A 23856-nucleotide genomic window follows, 5' to 3' on the forward strand; every position below is an offset into this window, starting at 1 on the left:
TTTGGAAAAGTTTTGTGTTGGTGTTTCTGAGGAATAAACATAACAAACTGGCTACAAACTAGTTTGCAGAGATCCTTTCGTTGCTAGAAGTAAAGATGGTGTAAAAGTGTACGGATAGAGCCATGTAGGAATTTACTTAATCTGTGCTTTGCTGTACACTAAGCGAACAAAACAGATCAGATAACATTTTATAACATAATTTTTCACAGACTCAAATAAATTTCAGTTAAATTCCCCAGACAGAAAAGGCAGAAAAAGTATATAATATTTTTTATAATATTTGGAAATGTTACAAAACAAAAAAGCGATATTACGATATTTATTTAATTTCAAGGGGTTATAATATTTTGGTTTTTACTTTTACACTTCTGGCTGAGAGAGACTAGACTTTTTAATTACAAATTGAGTCCCCCCACACTCAAAGAGAATGTCAAATTATAAGGTATTAACTTTTTGACGGTGTCAATTTATAGACTGTTAACTTCTTGCCTATGACCAACAGGTTGTGCATGAAATACTTTCAGATAACTCCACTTCCTCGACAGTTTTAAGGTAATAAAATAGCTATTAATGTTGAAATGGCAATATTAATATTGAAAAACTCAACTATTGTTTCAAAGTCTCCACAAACTGTCTTGTAACCATTTTTCCTCTATTTTTTGCAGTATGTTTCCAAATGTCATTTTATTGAGGGGGCGGGGAGTGGCGTGAATTATAAATTAGGCTTTCAGGATACAGCTTCATTAAAAACTTCAGAATTAAATTAAAGCAGTTAGTAATTACATGGCTATAGTTGTCTGGATGTTTCCATGAAGTAATTATAATGTGCTAAGGATTAGCTAAAATTGCAAGGAACATTAATAGTGGGTTATAATTTTTTTTATTATTTTTTAGATTTACCCAAGTGATTTTACATTATCATTAATCAAGTAGCATATAAATAAATTGATGATATATATATATCCATTCAAGTTTTATCACTTATCTTGTTTAAAAAGGTAGCTAGGAATATTCAACAAAATTTAGAGCAGCCTTTGTTCCTTCAGAATATCAGCATGATTGTACCTACATATCCCAAATAGTGTTCCATTCGTATTTATGTAACAGCAAAGTGGTTTGGTCTCTATCCTGCCATATTTTTCAGTAGAGCTCTCAAAGAAATCAAACCTATTTAAGTGAAGTTAGCTGGAACTTTATTTTTAAAAAATCTGCAGGATCACATCAGCTATTATATTGTCGGTGTCTGTGTTCTCATGTGCTAACCCCAGTCAATTAAATGCAGTTCTCATTGGCACTGCACAGGGGTGATGTTGCATGTTTATAGAATTCGTAGACTTTATTTTAGTAAATGGATTGAAGCATTAAACATGAAGCTAAGGTGACAAACTGGCTCACTAACAGTGTAGAAGTATTGAGTCCCCTAAAGCAGTGTCCCTTCTTAAATGTTAATTTGAAATTTACTTTTAAGTAATTTACTTTTTTGACACCCACGGAGTTTTTGACACTGGATTTTGAGACGTGAACGATGTTGTTTGAATTGAACTTTCCTGATACCTTTATTGTACAGACAGAACTGCTTCGGGGCAAACTCATCAGTTTGATAGCATGAATCTTTTTTGTTCATACAATGAGACCAAAGCCAATCTAGAAATACAAGTTTACTTTATTAAAAGCAACCATTTCTTTTATAATCTTACAAATAAACACTTCCTATTTTCTTCTCTTAGTGACAGAAGAACAACATTGTCTGCTAAAGCACTTCTTGCACGGTTGGGAAGGGTTGGACCTACTGTCACAACAGGTCTTGCAGCAGAAGCCCGAGACCTCGCCAAGTCTGTCCGTGCCATTCTGGAAGTAGATTGTGAGTGAGCGTGTGTGGCTTTGTGTCTGTCTTCATGTACACACACCTATAAATATTTCCTTTCTTCCGTCAAATATTGTGGCTTCAGCATCTGGCTTGCTAACTGCGAGTAGCGTGTTTCAGTAGTCACCATGTGGAGTTTTTTCCCAAAAGTGGAAGAAGGATCCTGAGCAGGAGTTCTGTTTGGATGGGGTTAGGGCTGTGGTGTAGGTGAGGGGTCCGGAGACCGATCCCTTTCAGAATGGTGGAAGAGCTACAGCAGCAGGAAAAGGGCTGCTGCTGCTAAGGGCTGCCCCCTTTGTTTTTCTAACCCTAACCATAACCTAAACTTACCCTACCCACAGAACCTCCTCCTGCAACGGGGCTGTTTGCAGTGGTCTGGCCACTTTTCTGTTGTCTGCTTCACCCAGCAGACTTTGTTCACTGTGTTGTTTTTTCGTTTCATTCCAAGATTACCGAGCTGCCTTAATTCTGGCTGCTTAAGATTCAGTCCGTGCTTCCTAGGTCTGATATAGAATGCAGAATGAGGAAAAACTAGTATCTGTCTAGAGTTAGAAGTGGTTTTCCCTATTAATGCCCTTAAAATCGTAAGTGCATTTCCTCCTGAACTTTAAGCAGATATCCCAGGATCGTTCACTGCATGCTTTTTCACTCTTGCTGTAAATGTTAGGAGGAAGTCAGAAGTAAGCAGCATTCTAGAGATGATGCTACAATTCTGGAGACCTGGGTTTTCTCGGCTCAGAAGACCACCTGGAACTCATTGGTGGGAAAATTTCCATTAACCTTGATTGGCTTTAAACAAACGTAGTGAATGCGGTCTGAGTCAACGGGATTTTGGAATGTAAGCTTTAATAACTCGGATATAGATCTTTCTACCAAGATGTGAAGGATGCATCAGAGTGAGAAGATTTCTGCAAATCTTTAGAAAATCAGAGCATTATTATTAAGGATTTTTAAGTGTGAGTTTTGAAGTCAGGAAGTGCCCTTGAGGAAACAAATCCTCCAGAGCTTTTAAATCTGGTATCAGTTCATCAGCAAAGATGATGGATATATTTATTTCAAATTGGATGTGAACTGGTAGAATAAATCATTCATAACACCAGAGGACAGTGCCACTTCACTGTACACCTTCATCAAACTCTAATTAGAAAATAAAGTTATTCCAGAGAACACTTTTTTTCCTGGAAAATTTAAAGCAGAAAATCAATACCAAAATGAAGAATATGAAGATTTCCAGAATTGTGTAAAACTAGCAGAGTTTCCTGGCTGTAATGGTCTCTTTTCATACCAGGATGTTTATGAAATGTTATTCTGCTGAATTTACATGAACGTGTATCACATAGTGTCTTAATGAAGATTTTACTGCTGCAGGGAGTGAATGGAGCCTGCAGCTTCATTTGGAGATACGTGTATATCCCCAGGTCGTTAGCAGAAATCTATTTCCGTCGGTAAAAATTATGCTAGTTCCTGACCAGTTACTGTAATAAACTGCATGCAGTTGGAAATCTAGAAAACAGCTGTGGGTTATTATATGATTCTTATTTACCTATAGTTGAGCAGACATGTTAGTTGTAATCCAGCTCAGCTGGATTGATTTGCAAAAATGAAACAGAAATGGCCTGACACATTACAGGAGTTTTTGGAAAGCTGGTGAATTAGAGTTGACAATAATCATTGTATCAAAGGTTTTAATATCCTTTGTATGTTGCTTGGGAATTAATTTAGAAAGGGACAGAATAAATATATTTGTTGAGGAAATGGTTCAAGATATGAAAAATGTCTTCTTTGGCATTATGTACACAAAACTTATTTACGTCACTCTGTGGAGAAGAAAGCAAAATAAGAAGATAAAAAAATTGTTCAGAAGTGTCCAGAATATTAGAATTAGAGTGATTGGTGGAGGTGAAAAGAATAACAGGGGCCAGGAGAGGAGATAATTGGTTTTCCACCGGTGACAATGATAGGGTTCTGTCACACTGAGTTGTTTCCATCACACTACACAGGAAATCACGTGAGGAAGACTTCTAGTTCCAAATGCAACCGAGTTCTAACGTGGCTGTGTCCAACATAATAGGTGGGATACATGTTGGAAGTCTCTGGAGCCATAGCAGGGATCCATTTGATGAACCTGAGAGTTAAAAATAGACCTGCAGAGAAGGATTTAAAGATTGAACGTCATCCTTCTGAGTTCATTCTGATTTGGAGAGTATTACAGATAGATTTGGGCTCTGACGAGCTTGTGTATGAGATTAAAGCTTTAAACCTTGCTTGCTTTCTCTCTCTCTCCCTCTCTTTCCCACTCTCCCTCTCTCAAAAAAAAAGTAGTTAAGGCAGAGTATGCCTATTTAATTTAATGCTATTTAATAGCGTTCTGTCTGCAGCCCTCTATGCCAGATTCTCACAAAATGTTCCCCTTGTGATCTTGAGTTTTCTTGCAGATGGGCTGTCATAAAAAGGCGGCTCTTGTGTATGTAGCATTTCATAGATATATGGTACGTCAAAGAAAAAAGTATAATGGACATTACACTGCAGACTGAAGGCTTTCCTTTTTGCTGGAAAGATGCTCACCGCGTAATAATTTGTTAATGAATTCTTAAAGAATTGGAGTGAATAGTTTTGAGATTGCTAAGTGGATAAAAATGCATAGCTGGGCAACCATCATGATATATTTTACATTCTAAATAGATTTTCTCTTTCAGGGTTTGCTTCATTTTGTCCAACGTGAAGTAAAGGAGCCCTAACCAAAATACCTTTTGGATTCCTTTACATGTGAAACAAAGTCTAGGTGCAAAGACAAGGATGTGGAGGGTTCTTCCAAAAGCAAACTGCTTCCTTTGTTAAAGATCATCCTTGACAAACAGGTCAAAATGGCATAGTTATGAATTAGCCAAACAAACTGTCTTCTTCCTCTGTAACAGCAGGACATTTTGTCTGAGGGAAGAGGTTTAAAGAAGTTCAGTGTATTCCTGAAAGTCTCCAAGTACATATTGCCTTGTGATAATGCTGCAGATCTGTTTTCAGCTTTGTAGGTTGAATGACAGCTCTGTGAAATCAGTTTGGCGATTCTTCAAGTGAGGACTGTTTAAGAAAAAGGAAAAAACGAAAACCAACTTGTTTTCCAGGGCTTACTACTACAGGATCCTCAGGATCCAGAAATGCAAATAAGAAAGTAATAAACAGAATAATCACGCTCATCCCTTGAAAGATTCATCCTTCATCTTCTTGAAAGACTGTAAGCTATTTTTAGAAACTAAGTCTTGAGAGGCCTTTCTGCTTTGCAGAATACCAGCATCTCCTGAAGACATAAAGAAAATTGCTTTCATCGTACAAAGGATAATAATGCCTCGGTGAAAGAACTGCAACACTTAAAAGTAGTTGCTGGCTGCACTTAGTAGTCCATATGGTGCAAATCAGGCTAAAAAGAATTGAGAAAGCATCTTCTTCTTTTCTATACAAAATTAGAAAAGAAATACACTTGGTACTGGTAATGGCCAAAATCTGATTAACCCTGGAACACACTTATCTCTTCATAAAATAGCAGGCAGTCGGCATTTTGAGATGTGCATGAGCATAATGCAGCTTTCAAGTATTTTGACTGCTAATTTCCTCACTCTGCCTCTGAAATTTCTATCCAAAAATACAATCTTGCTCTTGTTGATATAATCCCAGTCATCAGGATCCATTAAGTGCTCTGAAGCCTGCTTCTCTGGCAGGAACTCAGGCAGTACATCTTGAACTATTTTTTCCCATCGTGTTCCTTTAATCTGTTGTCAGCCTGGGCTCTGACACATGGCAATCCTGCTGAAAAAAAGATCCCCAAATTAGTAAGGCTTCTGAAAGTCCAGTTCACCTTACTGATGCTGATCTTACCAGTCACAGTAGTCACTATACATTTGATTATGAAGATCTTACCGGCAGAAGTTCAGTTGCCCGGTTTTTGTGTTCGTTTTCCTTGCATGGTGACTGTCTGTGAAAGGAAGGTGATGGAAGCTGCTGGTGGTCAGCATCCATTAGTGCTCGTTCTCTTGATAGTTCAGTTGCTTTTGGTTTTTGGACCACAGACAAAGTCTTGCATCTCAGGCATTAAAAACTGATATTACAGAATCTATCCATTTCTTCAGTTTATTTTTTTTTAACTATACTGCAGTCAATTGCCAACACCGTTCCATGTTCAGCAAAGTGTTGTCCCTTCCTGTTCCTTTGACGGTGTGGATGGAACAAAGTTACAGGGTAGAATAGCAAGTCTTCAGAAATAATAATTTTCCTCTTTTGAGAAGAGCAAATATTGTTAAGTACTCATTTTTCTTATTTGTTGCAGCCCTGGTGTGTGTGTTTGTTACAACAGAATTAATGCTACATACATTATTACTATTTTGTTCTTAAAATTAAAGATCCAACAGTGCTATAATTTTGTTCAGATAATTGGCTATAGTTCGTCAGGAGAGTTCTGGAAAAGCTGACGTGTAGTCGTGGGCTGTTCCTCCCCCTGTTTCGGTTCATGTTTGTACATCAAAATCCAGATGGGTAGGTGTACGCTGGATAACTTGCCTTTTGTTAATTAGGTCAGTGATATTAAAGATGCATTTGCAGAGGCTGAATATCAAAATGCAAGTCCTCGACTCCGAGACTCTTGTCTGGTTGCTAGCATTTGCTGAAACTCATGCTGCTGGGTATTTTTATACTTCTAGTGTCAGAAAGAGAAACTGATTTCCTGAAATGTCATATTTGAGAGGACAGTTCTGCACTGGGGGGACACCATACCTGTAATAGTCTTTCAGTAATAAACTGGAAATGTACCTTTTCTTCCTCACTAGAAGAGCTGCTTGGGAAGGAGCAGCATAATGAGAACTAAAGAGGTAACTTGTGTGTTTATTGTTCTGGCAAGGCCATAAATATTTCAGGGAATTACTGAAATCAGAAATAGAAGAGACCTATTAAATTGTACAATGTGTATCCTGAACACATCTGTACAGCTCCCCTTTGTAATAGTCTTTGACTAGCAAAAGAAATAAATCTTAAAATCAGTGCCGTATCCTTTAAAGATAAAGAGGATGTTTGTCCATTAAACATTTTCTGAGACAGTACTTTCGTTAGAAAATATTAATTTAGTGAAATTAAAATGTATTATTCCTTTGAAACTTTCAACAACAACAACAACAAAAGAATAGAGTTTTCCCAAAAGATAATTTATTGGCTGTTTTATCCACTGGAAAATTTCAGTTTTACTAGTCCCTGAAGGTTGAAGACTTTTTCCTCAAAACAAAAATCTATAATGGGAGGATAATTTCATTTTCATCATTACTGTATGTTATATTTGTGCAGTGCATGATGCCTTGACTGTAGAACGGTGTCAAGTAGCACCTTTACACTGTTTTACCCTCTTAAAGGCTTCATTAGGAGAGGAGAATGACGAATGAGGAAGCACAGACTTAAAAACAGAGACAGCCATAGGCTCCAGTAAAATTTTATGAAAAAGTTTTAGTGGTTTTGGTTTCTTGCCTTTTTTATTGTAATTGCTCTATTTTGATGCTATATGTTTGATGCTATATTTCAATGCCGTGTACTTGATCCGAATTAAATTTTTAATGCATGGTTATCCACATATTTCAAAGTAATCTAAAATTACAGCTGTGGTTTTCAAGCTGTAGTTTGTCAACAGCCACTGGACCACAAAACTCTTGTAACTGATTTACAGCTTGTCTACAGAACCTTAGCACTTCTACATTATTTTCAATTAGAAGGTTCATTACGATAACCTATGAGAATTTTTGAGGGTGGGTGGTGATCCCTGACTCAGAAAACTTTGAGACCACTGAGCTATAGCAGCATCACTGCTGAAGTAAAAGTAGTACCTATAATGTTACCTAAGTAAGCAAGGTCAGTGAAGCCAAATCAGAGTTGAATAGTTTATTAGAAAGGTGGTAGACAGCAAAAAAACTTTCTCAGTTTCACCTTTGGCTGTGGTGGTGGCATTGGTTTGGTTTTAGTACTTGTTCGTGGGGTGGGAGTTTAGATGCTATCTGGCAAGCCTGAAAAACATCCTGTAAAGCCAATTTCTTGGGCCAGAACTGGTTTGGTTTTACAATAAGTACTTGGAAGGAGAGAAGCGGAGGTTTGTTTGGTACAGAATATAATTAAAATATATTATTCCTATGAATGCAAGACATAAAAATGCCTTGCAAATGGGAAGCAGAAGAAATGTCTGAATGTAATGTTAATTACACAGAAGTTTCCAAAGCTAGTGCTCAGACAGGAAAAAGATTTGGCTGGAAAGGACCTCCAGCAATTGGGCAGTGCATCCGCCTGCCTCCAGCAACACGAGCTATATCTCCCTGAATCCAAGCAGATATCGATCTGGCATATCCAGTGGCTTCTTTAGGCAAACTATTCCCATGCTTAATTATCTTTGCCATTAGAAAGGTTTTCCTTTGGCCTAAATCTTCCTCGTTGCAGTTCAAGCTCATTACTACTTGTCTTCATCTCTGTCGTTATTGCAAACACCCTACTGCTTTCCTCTCTGTGGCAGCTTTTAACTATTTGAAGACTATATTGTGTCTCCACTCCGTTTTCCATTCCCCAAAATAAACTCATATCAGTTTGCTCCTTTTTTCCTTACAGAGTGTGTCTTCCAGCCATTTCATCACCCTTGCATTTCTCCAAATTCTCTCCAATTCATCAAAATCATATCGAGTTCTGTAGTTGAGACCTTCCTGTGGGAACCAAAAATGGAATAAGGTTGTTTGATTTAATATATAGCGCACCAGCTCTTGTGTGTCCCCAAATGGTGTTCCCTTTCCCTGACAGCTTCGTGTTCCTGAAAAATACGAAATTTGGACTTTCCTGTACTTCCAGAGCCTTTTCTACTGAGCCAAAGGCTGGCTAGACATACCCCACTTGCTTTGTGCAGTTGGTATTTGTACCTAGGGTAGTACTTTGCTTTTGTCTTTGTTGAATTACACCCTATTTATTTCAAACATTTGATCCAGTTAGTCAAGCTCGTACAAAACCCTAATCCTGTTTTTCAACGACATTTCAAAGAAATGTCCTTTTACTAATGGGTTTTAAATCCTGAATTATCCCCAAACTCTCTTTGCTCAGACTAAAACCACATGTTGTCGGATGTGAGTGAGGAATGACGTTGCTTTCACCTCACTGGTGTTAGTTGTGGGCATTGTTACAGGACCTAGAAATTAGAACCCACTTGTCTAATTTGATGTCTGACAATCAGAACATTTCAGTAATGATGTACAAGCAGAGAAGCCAGATAAATGGTGACACTAATAAGGATGGAATAATTTTATAGCCTGGTCAAAAAATATATATATATTTAAAGTATCAATTATGAATAAGTTGCTGGCTAATTTATTGGTAATTGAACACGTCTCTTATTCCCAGTGTTTCACAGCAAGGAAAAAGACAATTGAATGTCTAAAGCATGTATTTAAGACAGTTCTTTAATGTGACCTAGATTTCAGAACTCTGTTGTTGCTGCTAGAAAAGCAATTTATTCCCTTTCCATTCACTTACCTTTAATGAGAAAAGATGAGTCAGCTTTTGAATAGGCACTGTCTGTACTGACTTTGAAATCAAAACATTTTAATAATGAAAAATAAGTAAGTGATATTATTATACCTTAAAAGGCAGATAAGCTGACAAGATTAGTGCAGTCTCGTTAGGTTCATTTCCAGCATCTCTGAAGGAAAGCTTCATTAAAGAGCAGACCTTTAGAAGTCTATGAACGTGCTTAGTTCATACTGTGACCCCAGTGTGAAAAAATTAATTGACTTTGTTTCTCTTCCCATTTGAGTTGTACTTGCTCTTGGTAACTATGGAGACTGAAGTCAAAAACTCTCCAGAATCGACAATTTTACTGGATGGTAAATTCTTCCTAAATTGTCCCTCTGTTAGTTTCTGTTGATATAATGTTTAGGTGTTTAGTATATTAATCCGTAATTATAGTATGATGTTTTGACATAAGAGGGGGGGGAAACCTTCTGAATTTTGTAGCATGGAGATGCAAATTGCTCATGGACAGAGGAAATAGGTGAGACAGGAACTGAACCTTGAGGTCTCAATCCCAGACCGGTGTCTCGGACTCGGGGCTGACATCCCTCTCTTGATTTACAAGCACAGGTCAGGTGTAGTCACCTGGTTCTGGGGAGCGGTGGGTGACCCGATGTCTCTCTGGGGTACGTATGTCCCACACCAGTCAGGGAGCGGCTGTCGCATCATTTCTGGTACCAAAAAATAAAATAACCACTTCAATATGGAGCTCAACCAAAGGAGTTGTGCGTATTTTTGTGCAGTTAACGCCAAGTTAATTTTCTGTGGCTTCACAACTACAAGCATCCTGAGAGAGCTGGATTAAAGCTGCGGGGCGGGGGGGGATGAACAGACCTTTGTTTCGAGTGTCAATGTGTGCTAAAGCTATCGGTGCTCATCTTGTCGAAGAGGGCTGGTATGCTTTTCTGACAGCTCCTTCAGTTGTCACATTTTTTCACTTTTTTTCAGTAGGTAGGAGTGAGAAGCTGAGGGCTAGCAGAGTTCCTTAGACATATATGGTGCACAAGTGTGAGAATTTAAATGGAAAGAAGTACAGAGAAAGTTGATTGCCAAGAATGATATAGGGAGCTTCTTTAAAAGTGTGTTTTAAGCAGAATTTGCAAGGGGAAAACATAATTGCTTGGTGCTTATGAAGGAGACCAAAGTGAGGTACAAAATGTGCATTAAGTCTCGTGCTACATCTCTTACCTCGTGCCATAAAGCACACATACCATTAGCTGGGAGTTAGGGATGACGGTGTTACCATGCAGCGCTGATCACTACAGGTATTCTGTTTGGATCCTTTGCAGTTAGGGTAAAATAATGTATGCTAATCTAGGCACATGGTGGAATTTTTTTCCCCCTTCAGATTTATAACAAAAAAAGGAAAGATATCTCCTAGTTTCTAAGAACTTTTGACGTTATTTTTAAAATATGCTGGCTTTAGAGTCCCATCTTATGGTAAATAAAACCCTTTTTTAATTTACATGTAGCTACAGTGGTTTTTGTAACAGGCTCAAAGGATTTTTTTGTGTTAATGTATTTTTACAATTCTTGCTTCAAAAGGAAGAAGTATTCCTTTGGCCCTGAATTTACTGTGAAGTGAGCTCAGCAGAGCGTAGTTCTGTGTCTCTCTATTGTAGGTGGTTCCTGCCAGCCCCCTGCACAGTTTAATTTCATCATCAGCGCAAAAAAGCAAGATATTACTTAGCAAGAAAGGCATATCATCGTATCATGTAATACTATTACTTTTAAATCTCAGACAATTTCTGCTCAATTCTAATTTTAGACATTTTAATTTGTTACCAATGAATGCTTTCTAATTAAGCTCATCTTTAACAATCCCATGCGTCAGCGAGCGGTATGAGATGACATGATGGAGGTGGGTGGATGGCACAATAGATGGTGACAAGAGAGGTTGATCCAGCAAGGAAAGGAGGAGATGGATGAATTCCGGAACAGAGAGTAATCGGGGGAGTAAGAGAGTAGGGAAACTGAGGAAAAAAGAAATGTTTCAGGGCTGGGCCATGCCGTGAAGTGTTCCAGGCTATTCCTAACCACCTGGTCCTGGTGGGGAACGCCCTGTGTGCGGAGGCTGGTATTTCTGGAATAAGAATGTGTTATTCCAGATTATTTTCATCAGCTGGAAGTGGATTGTACTAATTCAGAACAAGAATGTTTTTCAGAGAGTACTTTACATTTATGAATTTAACTTTTTTAGCCTATATGTAGAGGAAATTAAAAACCAGTATTAAAATCTAACGTATATATGGTATTTCTGTACAATTCCCCAGTTATGGATTATTTCCTTAATTTTATAATAAATAACGTGTTTCCTGACTTCTCTTCATCAGTTTAAGAAGACTTGTAGGTGTAATCAAAATGAATTTTAAATTAACTTATGCAAATATTTCTCAGAAATTACTTTGTAAATTGTAGTGGATTCAGTCAGCAATGGAAATAATGGTGTGTTCTGGACCAGTCCCAAATAGACAGCACCCATGTTAACAGCAAACACTGGAAAACTGTAGAAAAATGCCTGCAATTAATTCATAGAAAGGAATTATTTTTTTTTTTTAAAGCTATTGCTTGATTAATGGATGAGACTGAAAAAAAATGTAATGGGGATCATCGTAACCATTTTTAAAATCTTATTAGGAAGCAGTACTAGCTGTACAATCCTAGGGCACTGTGTTTCTCCTGCCGTGTCACTAATTGAGACTGTTATTGCAGCCTTTGACATTAAAAATAAAATAAACCATCTTTGCGTTGGCAAACTAAAGCAGATGGGAGCCACTAGAGGATATGGAGCACTGGTATGATTATTTTTTTTATTTGCAGCCTTCTCTGCAAAAGAGGTCGATTTCTGCATTCTGCAGTTCTCTGATTTTCTGTATTGTCTCCACCTCATCCACGGATTCTTAAATCCCAAGAAACAAAAGAATTTGGGGGGCTTGGTCATTGCATTCTTATGTATTTTCACTAGACATCCAGTAGCATTTTAGTAAGAAGCAGTGTAGGTGAAAAATACAAAAATAATTGTCAGATAATCAGTATGTTAAATGCATTTTAAAAAGCAAATAGTATGAGCCAGTGGATTATGCGTAATTCACTGTCTGGTCAGAATGAGCGAGTCTTAAACTCCTCTCTGCTTTCGTATCTCTTACCTTAGAGGGCTCAATGCTTTCCCGACCTAACGACTAAACAAACATATTACATTCACGACTAAAGTAGCTCTAACGTGGAAGGACATATGGCCTAATGGTATCTCAGCCTCCTCAAAATCGATTGTTGAACTTCTGGCTGTCAAAGGTGCAGCAAAAGCCCAATGTGATACCTGGTGATTGTAGTATAAGCACATTGAAATAAGAAGCTTGGTTTTTTTCAATATAAGTTGCTAAATAATTCCTTTTTTATTGAAAGGTGTTTATATTACAAAAATAATAATCATTAATAGTAGTTGGAATTCCTTTCATGTCAGCATCTCAAGGAACGCGGTCTTTCTTTGGCTTTTTGTCCACTAAGGAGTGTTCCCAGTTTCCCATCAGGAGCCAGTGCAGATGCTCAGCTTCCAGCCTGTGACTGTAGGTAATGGGACGAATCTTCTGTTTTACCTCTGGGCTGAAAGGAGGACTCATCCAAAGGCTGGCAGGTTTTTTGTGTCGGTTGCTAGTGGCTTACCTTCCCCATTCTCACAAAAGTCTGTATCTTCTGCAGCGGCCCTTAGAACAGCTTCTGTTTGGTGAAGCAGCTCAGTACTCAATTTGTTGTACTCTTCCATTCCCTGGAAAAGTCAGAATGTTTTATAGTAATGTGATCACGAAGGATGTACTGCAAGCTCTGGTGTAATTGCCATCTCTGTGTAATTGGTTGTACACATTTGATTGCCATCAACTACGCAGAATTTTATTTTATTGCCCTTGTTAAGCGTATTGTGCTTATTTTGTACTCTCTCTGCTTACCTCCTGCATGGATAAAAATGAGCATCAGCTCAACTGTTTGCTTCTCATTTTAATAACGGTCCAAATTGCTCGAATCCTACCGTACCTAAAACTTTATTTGAAAGGATAATGTGAGTCTTTATTTGAAAATATGTAGTTTTGGGTTTTTGTTGTATTTCCAATGTTCAGCTTCTGAAAAGGTAGATTTTTAAAGTAATGTTTCAGGAAGACAAGCCTTTATCCTTCTTGAAGACACATAGCAGCAACAGCATTGCTCGGATGACTATAGCTCTCACTCATTTCTCGAGAACTTAAGTGCACACACTGGACAGAGTTTGTTCTAAACTTGGATTTCTTTATTTGCTAGGCATGAGAGCAATATGTCTTCAGCAGTGGCTGACCACATGTACCGATTGAGGTCATTCTTATTTCCTGAAATTAGTCATCTGACTCATCATTGTTCATATATTACCATTTCTGTTGTATCCATACTGTTTCTAATTAACTGTACCAAGTTATCCGCAGGCAAGTGTAAGAAGAAAAACATGTATAACAGTTTGCATTTCAGAATTACCATAAAGATCTTAAAGCTGATCATATAATGCTTCAGCACCAGAAGGAAACTGTTTTATAACTTTCATTCTAAATTGTAACTTGATACAATGTAATTGTTTTAATAAGAGATTAATGGGTTTGCCAACATAGATGGGTTAATACCTTATGATTAATAGGAAATGGGGAAACACAAGGTCATCTTTCACCATGCCCTGAATATCCAAAGTAAGAAAACTATTTTTCCTGAAGCATGGTTTCTAGGAACAAGACTGAAGGGAGACAAGCCAATCTGCCAGCCATCCTCTAAATTAGCATAAAATTCAGCTGCTAGTATTTCCCAGATATCTCCACTTGAAAACTACTTACTCCATCTTTGTTTTATTAAATTACCAACAACAAAAGAAAAAGAACAATTTCTTTACAATGGAATTTGATATGTGAAAGGAAGGAATGGAATGTCCCTTTAGCAGAATATTATTCATAAAATGAAATACATTTGTTTGTGGGAAGAGCACTCGAAATGGCCTAAAGAATAGTGGCACACAAGCAAATGCCAGAAGTGCATACTCTCTTCTGAAAGCTGTTTTTCTGAACTTGAGGTTTTATACTTCATTCTCAAACAAGCAATAAAATCCAGTCTGTGTTATTGACAGCCTTAAAAAATAAAGGGTCGTTTTGTGCCTGCACCCCACTGAACACACTTGGCAAACAAGGGTGAATATTTCTCCACAAATTTTTCCTTCAGCTGTGTCAAATTGCATAACTCGCAGAGGAGTTCCTCTGCCGCTCTCGCATCCTGTGATAGCTCCAGTCTCATCTCTGGGATGTTCCCATGTTCCAGTAGCACTCAGGAGTCCAAGACCAGGTAACTCAGAACCAGCAAGTCACGTCTCCAGCTCTCCATCCTCTTTGCATTGCCAGACAGCTCAAAGAGCCAAAGGCATTGGGGATCTTAACTAACAAATTTTGCTTTATTATTGAGGCCACATGAGGCAGGTTTAAGTGTCGAGGAGAGCTGAATATATATATGGAAGAGAGATCAGAATTCAAAACCTCATTTATTAAGCAATGGAGAAAACTGTTGTAATGTCCTCTAGCAAATCTTCTGTATCAGAAATACTTTTACAACAGGTAAATCCTATTTCTGCAAAAACTTTCATTTTGGAGAATAGTAATATTAAATATAAATAAATCATTAGGAGGTAGATAAGAAGTAGTTCTGAGCTAGATCATCCTTTGACCTGAAAAAAATATGTGTAAGTGGAAAAGTCAAGCTAGGTAAAAGGATATGTAAAAAAGACATTCTTATTTCTGTTGTTGGTCAAAGAATGTGTTCATTGTGAGACTGAGTACCTATACTATGTGGCTTTTGAATTCCAGATAGATATTACATCCCTTAAGCTCGATACTTCCTATGAATTCCAGATGCGGCGGTTTAATAATAAAGCTGCAGCCCTGGCAGGAAATGAGTCGTAGCCAGACAAAGCTGTGAACACTGCTGGAAAGACGTTTATGCTTCGCAAAAGAGGTTTTAGGGTGAGATTCCCACCTCTAGCAGGCGGCTATCCCTAAGCAGTCTTCTCAGCTTCATCAGTAATGTTTGTGTGGCCGCATGTAAGGGAAGCTGGGTTTTAAAGTCTGCCCTTGGGGCCAAAATAAAGCGCTTAAGGACATACTTACCTTGAAGCATCTAAATAGTCCCACTCTGGCCAAATCTAGATAAAATCCTAGTGAACAGTAAATTTTTGAGCAATTCTTACTAGAGTCTCTAAATCTCTCGATTCCTTTCAGTAATTTTGTCAGAAAATGAGAAAAACAAAACATTTAGGACTGCAGTATTTAGACTGGCAGTTTTGAGTCAACTGAATATTCATGCTATGGATCTGCTGTTATTAGTTACATCTGCTGATCTCCACATTTCTTTAATATTTTAAACTAACTTATTGGGGAGAAAAAACAACTACACTACTGCACGGTTTCTGGGTTTGATAACTGCCCAGGAAAATGAGGCTTGTTCCTAATTTTTGTATTTCCCTCCTTCTTCCTTTGGCGACACACTTTGATTGATCATGCGATGTGCGGCTTTTGTTGCAGGTAGGCTGTACTGAAGCACGAGGGACAGTATAAGCGTTCTGTCTTGGAAAGAACGGGAAAAATCTTCAACATCTGTCGCTTCGTACAATTGATAATTTGGGTTGCTGTCTGTCTTTCTACTCACTGCAGCCAACCACGTATCAGTGCTGGTGCATTTTCTTTGTCCTGTTGATCTGAGGAAGTGATAAAGATCCATGAGATCCACACTTTATCAAGTATCAGGGAAATTTTGTTTGCCCTAGGGGTTCACTCCCTTTCTGCTTCCTATAACGTTAACTTGACAATAGTGGTTATCCCAGCAGGCAGCTCCCAGCTGAGGAGGCAGGCAGTCACCAGGGACACAGCTGCAGCACTGCTGGTATCTATACAACAGCAAGGGGTTGTTGTTTTTCACATAGAATTATAGAAACCTCCTTTCCATTATCCCTAATGAAGTGTCTATACTCAGAACAAAATAATGGCAGGGTATAAATGTATCTTGGCTGACGTGCACCCCTCATGAGACATATTTATTCTAGTTGAGCGAAGGATGCTTTGGACTGTATTCCATTTCTTTTGCGGGAATAATTACTTTTGCAGTTTTACGTTTTCTTTACCTTGCAAAAGATAAATAATCACTAATATTTGAATAGCAAGAAGCCCTGTATTTTCTGCTGGAAATAAATTATTTTAAAATATTGTAGATCTGTAAATTTTTTAATTATATATGCAGAAAACTGCAGCCAAGATATATTATTTATGAAGTTTCATCAAAGACTGTGGCAATTCACAGAAGAGATGATGAATATGTAGGAAACTGCTGGAGTTCATATGGGCTAAATCCTGCAGCTTTCAGACTGTATTTCTGACTCTCTGAGCTCCTTTACCTCCCATTTACTCCAGGTGAGAGCTTCACAGTCTTTCAAAGCAAGTCCTAGGACAGGCAACAAATCTCACCCTGGAGGCTGTGAAAAAATATAGCACTATGTAGTGGATCAACTTATGCATGATTCATGGCGAAAATGAGCTTGGAGGAAGTGAAGGTGATGTCTAGGGAAATACGATGCAAAACATGAGAGCTGCTTGGCTACCATGGGAAATCCCAGGAAACATAAGTACAAATCTAACAGTAAAGGGAACAGCAGTAAAAAACTAGTGGAGAAAGAGCAAAAATGTGGAAAATAAAGGCAGTGAAAAACCTACAGAGGTAGGTGAAACTCTGAAGCTTGTAAAGAGTGGATAGGATGTACAACCTGATGCCTGTAAAATCAAAAAGGCAAATAAAGCTGTGGAGGTATCTCCAGAGTTCCACTTACAGGTGACAAATGTATTCAGTGCTTTTGAAAAGCACAGTCTTTCGTGGTTAAGAAAAGAATAGAGCATCAGTTATCATTGCCACCGAAGTACCGTTTCTAATTTAGAAGAAGAAGAAAAAAAAAAAGACAATTTAAATCAAATTACTAGTGAAAAAAGTGTACTTATCACTGCTGAATGAAACAGGTGATGTAGGGGATCCATGTGAGCATGGAGCAGGTGCTGAGGTTTTATTCGTAGTTATCATTGCCACCGAAGTACTGTTTCTAATTTAGAAGAAGAGAAAAAAAAAAGACAATTTAAATCAAATTACTAGTGAAAAAAGTGTACTTATCACTGCTGAATGAAACAGGTGATGTAGGGGATCCATGTGAGCATGGAGCAGGTGCTGAGGTTTTATTCGTAATTGAGGAAGTCTGTTGTCATTTATTTTGGATATGCATGTTGCATGCAGGAACAAGGAAAGGCCAGGGCAGATGGAAGCAATTGAAGGATGAATCCTATTGCCATTTAAATAATTAGAAAATATCCAAGTTGAATAAAGTTCCCATCTTTTATGGGAGAGGAAGGAAGAACTGGAGCTCATGTCTAGCATATTTATAACTTAAAACATCCTTTTCTTCCTTCCTTCATAGAAGTCAGAGCTGGAAAACTGTTACACAGCAACTACCTTGTATTTAAAGGGAAATAGCTGTGGATTATTCTCTCTCAAAGGTAGTAGGTGGTGTGTTTTGAGGAACAGATTGTATAGATCTGTGCTAAACTGAAAATGGAAGAAGCCTGAGATAAGTGACTAATAGAGGGTAAAAGTGAAAGGAAAAAATAATCCTATGTGCTTTTTGCTTTTTAACCTGTACCAAACATTAACAGTGCTGCTCTACAGTTACCAGTTCTGGAGTTTTGGTAGACTTACTTCTTGTTCTTCGCTTGGTGCCTACAGGTATAATGACTTCTCAGATGGTTTGTATCTGCTCCGCTGTGCTGAGTCGTGATGCAGTAGCTGTAATGAACTCTGTTTATCTTTGAGAACTGAAGTTATCCCTTTCCAGATTTTTAGGAAGTAAGGACCGCACTAGAGACAAAGGTGTGACAATGGGAGAAAAGAAAACAAGCCTTTTTAAGAAAGAACTAAATATATATACATGTGTGCACCTAGGGCATGCCTTGGTATGAGGCAGCTATCAAGGATCATATGGTGTGTGCAGTCCAGCACATTTTCCAAATAAAAGGTTTAAATCTAAAGCAGGCTCACAGATGGTTCTAATGAGCTGGTCTTTGAGATATACTGTGACTTAAACAAAAATAGTGTAACTCCTAAGACACTAACATTTCAAGATGGCTTTCAAGCACTTGCAGAACAATTTTTCATGCATATTTTAATTTTATATAAATTTCTAGTCTCCAAAAAAGGGAGGTTTTTCGGGACCTTGCACTTCCCTTGGTAAACGTTACAGTATCACCAAAGCATACATCAGGAGCATTTTTGGATGTTGACTGATGCTTCTTTTTCTGGCAATTTTCACATTTGATTTTGAACAAATAGTAATAAAGAAGGTAAAGGTTTCCCATGAAAACTGAATTTTTAAAGTGATATAGTACCTTACTAAAGATGTTACTCATTATTCTTGTAGACAGGACTTTCAAACTAAGAACAAAGTCCAGGATTGAATTTTTAAGCTTAGCATGACTGATAATTACAAAAGGGAAAAAGAAAACACAGTTTCTTAGTGCATGTAAAAATTGCACCCTTTCAGAATTATTTATTTTAATTTATGCTAAACGTTGCAGTATTAAATTCAATTCCCAGAAACATTAGTGTAAATCACAAAATTAAGCAATGGATTAAGCAGATTAACCTTTGTCAGGATCTGTAGACATAGATAAATACAAATACAAATATCTGTACATATTTTCTCTGAATCTGTCTCTAAGTGTCTTGGAGTTTGTGTCTGCATTTCCAAATAATTATGTATAAACACAGAAGTTGGTGATAAACCAAACAGCAGAGGATTTGATTCTGCCCAGACTTCTACCTCAGACAGTTACTAGCATCTGTATGTAATAGCTGTAAGAGCAGAGTAAAACAGACCTCAGCAAACCACAGACTTGGTGGGGTTTGGTCTCTTCATATAGGTGTAAATTACAATAAAAAGTTCAAGAAGAGTTAACTGCTGCACTCTGTGTGACCAGGCTGCCAGCTTCTACAACAGAAATGCAAGTAGTGAAAGTATCATCAAATGGTTTATGGCTTTGTAGCACAGCAAATATTGATTAAATGGCATTGTTTATATCATTATCTATTGCAAAAATAGCAAGAACTAATTTATAATCTTTTTATGACATGGTTTGGAATTACAGCCCTTCTAACTGACACCGTTTCAGAACTATGTTCTTCGTGTCACCTGAGCTTTGAGAGACATTTCTTCATTTCCTCGTAGGTCTGCCTTATGGATGGGAAGAAGCGTATACAGCGGATGGAATCAAATACTTTATCAAGTGAGTAGTTCTGGGGGAAGATGGGTCAGTGTTGGAATAAAAGCACTTCAAACTAAACACATTTTAAAAGCTAGAATTAATAGAAGAAATGAGTAAAACAGCAACAACTGTTGTATGTTTTAAATACCTCTTTCTTACCAACATCACTTGTTCTCTTCTGGTTTCTGTGACTTCGACGTCCAGCAGGTTCACAGTCACTGTTGAATGGAGAAAGACATCTCTTGTTAAAAGACACAGCCATGATTTAGTGTAAGACATTTTGCTAACTAAAAATTAATGATGACTTACAGAGAGCCAGGGTAATAGTTTCTAAGGTTTAGAAGTGGTTTATTGACAGATATTTGGGCTGTAGGTATTTCAGTTTCTCTGATTTTCACTGAAATCATTTTGCACAACTATAAGGAAAATCATCTCAGATGTAAAACCAGGAAACTTGGCATTGGATTTTATGATAACATGAACTTGTAATACAAGAATGTTAAGACCTTAAGCTGCTTTTGGTTGGGCAATTTTTTTTTTTCCTGAGCGGTTGTTTGTTTTTTAATATCAAGAACCAAAATGGAGAAACATTCTCTCAGCTTCCGCAGATACCGCACACCCTGGCCAGGTTCTGGCCGAGCACTTAAGGCAGCTGTTAAAATTTCTTCCATGAGAAAATACATGAAGCTGAAATTATTTTTTGCTCTAGACTTACAAATCCTTTGTTACCTCTGCCGGGTAATTTTACTCTTAGTCTGATGCGACCAGAGGTCTAAGTCTCACCCATCTAGTTACTGCTATGAGCAGGACGGGAACTGTGGATGTTCAGACTCCTGTTAAATTTGTTGTGCGATTCTTCCCAAAACCAGCACCGCTCAGCTTTTTGTTCTGGTGCATTTGCAAATACGCTGCACCAGAATCTTTATGCTATTCACTTAGAGACACAGGATTATGCGTAACTGTGTGTATTAAACCGGCACTTTTAGGGTCATAGGAGTTGGCTAATACTCGGGTGAGACAGATTTCAGGTGGTGCTTTAAAACTGTGACAAGTTTGTATGTCCTGTCACTCAGACCTCTGGCCTTATTCAGCCTGGGCTCCTATTCTACTGTTATTCCTGTTTTCATTTTATATTGGGCCACTTGTTTATTGTTGACAATTTTTGATGATACAGCATGCTATTTGCCTGTAAAAACCTTCTTCCCAGTGATAGCTGCCTTCTGAGATCGCTCATAGATTTGTGTTAGTAGACAAGTGTTTAATCAGTTTAATGAAGGAATAAATAGCGAGACTGTCTTCTGAGGTTTCACTTTATATCCCTCAATCTTTAATTAATACTCCAGCAAAATCTGTGATCCCTGAGGGAAATACAAGAAACATTTGTGTCAACTTAGGGCACAGTTCCACGAGGTGACAAGTGCTCTCAGTCCAATACAGCGAGTAAAAGTTCTGGTCACTTCCAGGACCTGCCCAGCATCTTTTACGATCTTTACCCTACAGTTATATGATGTATGTTCCTTTTGAAATGTTGTCTTGAGAGAGGGTCCAGTCTTAAGCCAATGTTAACAGAAAGAGGAAAGAAAAAATGAAAGCTTAATTTCAAATAAACTGATTTTGATAAATACGATAAAAAAACCCTTCCCAAACTGCCTATGGGTTGTGTTAGCAAGCTAGAGAAGTACGAGTAAAATAGAGATGAAAGAGCCGGGTGCCCTCTCCAAGGTGCAAGGTTTGGGACAGTGGGTTTTAAAGAGAAAAAGGATCTTTGCAAAGCAAACGGCTGTTCCGAACACAAGGGGAACAGAAACAGACCCAGCAACAAAAGACAAAGGTAGTAATTAAAACAACTCTTGCAAAGCTGTGTGTCGTCCAGCAAAGAGCTACCCAGACAGATTGTGTGCACGAGCAGGCAGGGAAGATGGTATAACCTCTCAATGAAGGGCTCAGTTTTGGGATCTTCATTCCGTGGCATTGTTCTGTGTTTTCCTGTCACTCTCACCTCTATTACCCTCCAAGGGGCCCTGCGTACCCGTGTGTGCCAAAGGAGCGCCTGGTCTCCCAGATTGCTGGTCCTCTAGCAGATGGCACGTACTCCTCTCCCAGCAACTTCACAACTTCCCACTGGGATGTGCATGTAACTCCAAAAAACTAAAAAAGCACAATATGGAATATATTTCTGGGTAGTATAGAGCGTGTCCCCTTCCGGCCCATTGCATCTACATCTAGCAGTGCTATTTGCTACATCTTTTTAAATTATTATTTCAGTAACAGCAGTGGAAGCACTAAGGCATAAAGCTTTCAGAGTCTGCAGTTTCCTGCATCTCAGCCTCACGGTTGCCAGCGTACTGCACTGCGACAATGGCTTTGCAAAAATTTCCAATTGTGCACAGATCGGTAAAAGCTCCATCAAGCGTCAGTACTCTTGAGCTGAGCATAATTGCATTTTAAAGTTTGGGAAATCAAAAAGTAAGATAAAAAAGATTAAAAGTTTAGCAAAATTGCTGTTATGGATTTAGGTTATGGGGTATGTTCATTTAGGGGAGGAAATAGCTGCCTTGGGGTTTGTGTTGTTTCATAAGAGCAGAGTTCTGCTTTCACTTCCATCCCAGGACTGCTCAATTTGGTGAGAAGCACAGGGTTCATATGAAGCCAGAATCTGGCTTTCCGAGTTCAGATACAACTAAACCCTGCTTGGCCCCTAATGAGGAATGGTCCCTATTCATTAGGAGGGTTTGACTGGTTCATTGTTTAGGGCTGCATCCTGCCTCCTGAACAGATCTTGAACAAGTGGGTCTTGCACAAGATTGCTCCTTTTAAAGCTGAGTAACCCTGGTGCACTGGAAAAATTCAGCCAGGTGTTATGAATGTTGTCCCATGTCAAATGGGGAAAAAAAAACAAAAAAAACAAAAAAAACCCAACAAAACCCAACTTAAAAGAATACCGCATGACTGCTTTGTAGCTCAGCATCCTGCCCAGTGACCCACAGCAGTTGTGTTTTCTGCCAGACCCTTCGTGATTCCCTGTTAGGCTCCAGGGTCTGGCCCTAGTTGGAGAATGCAATTTAAGGTGAAAAGCATGTCTTGATAGTGCTCAAAATCTAACAAAGGTGCAGACATGTTTTCCATTAATTTGTCTTGGAATTATTCTTTTCCTAAAAGATTGTCTTAAGTTCTCATTTTAAAATAAATCATTTTCCTTGCAAAGAAGTAAAAGCCATAAGGGGGGTAATTATAATGGTTTTTTAAATAATTTGCTACCATTTCTTTGCCAAAAAAAATGCCTGTGTTCTCATGTTTTGTTTTTCCAAGCTCTAAAATTTGTCCTGCAATTTACTAATGTTAAAAAGACAGAATAAGCTACTGACATATTTCAGATGTTTCTGTTTTCTAACAATAAATTTGGCTACCCTCCGGTAGCAATGACTTGTCTGAAAACCTAAAAATCTTTAAATATTGTTAATTGCTCTGAAAATGTGAAATTTGAACGGGAACATTTGCAAGTGGAAAATGTTTTACGTTTAGAATTTGCAATGCTGGCTCTCCAAATATTCCTTTAATCTTCAAAACAGTTTCATCAATTAAGCAAAACCTAGGCATAGTTTTGGATTCCCTCTCACTTTTGTTGCTGGCCCTAACACACGAATCAGAGAGGATGTATTTCTAATACAAGAATGTTCTGCAAACCAGTAAATCTGGGATTATCTCTTCGGACTGATTATGTCAAAGCTCTTTAGCCACAGCACTTTTGGAGAGCTAAAAATAAAGAGCCCGAGGTTTATACATTTATTCTGTGCCTAAATAATCTGTGCATATTGTGTGTGTCTGTCTACAATGTGAGACATGGTATCTGGACTTAATGGTTATTTAGGAGAGTTCTTTTCCTAGTAAGGATTTTGGCAAAGGGTTTAAAGCAAACTGTCCCAATAGAAGTGTTCGTGGGTTACAGTCTAGTGCAAGTTTAACAGAACTGAGTTCAGATCAGAAGCGTTTACCGCAGATTGACATTAGAGCAAAGTTTGGCCCCATGTGTTTTGAAAATGGGCGAAAACTAGTTCTTTCTTGGCAATGTTGTGCCGTTGAATATAGAAAATTGTA

General features: G+C 38.1%; 1 protein-coding gene across 1 annotated transcript in view; it reads left to right on the forward strand.

The window, feature by feature from the left end:
- The window catches only part of STXBP4 (syntaxin binding protein 4), a gene marked incomplete at its 5' end in the record, with an annotated part of 37657 nt that overhangs the window by 12178 nt on the left and 1623 nt on the right, over positions 1-23856 (forward strand). Inside the window, 3 exons of the mRNA XM_010072882.1 lie at positions 503-552; positions 1728-1861; positions 19725-19782. Coding sequence (XP_010071184.1) covers positions 503-552; positions 1728-1861; positions 19725-19782 — 242 coding nt within the window. The remainder of the gene's footprint in view (positions 1-502; positions 553-1727; positions 1862-19724; positions 19783-23856) is intronic.

The sequence above is a fragment of the Pterocles gutturalis genome, unplaced genomic scaffold (assembly GCF_000699245.1).
Source record: "Pterocles gutturalis isolate BGI_N339 unplaced genomic scaffold, ASM69924v1 scaffold22371, whole genome shotgun sequence".
Classification (NCBI taxonomy): domain Eukaryota; kingdom Metazoa; phylum Chordata; class Aves; order Pterocliformes; family Pteroclidae; genus Pterocles; species Pterocles gutturalis.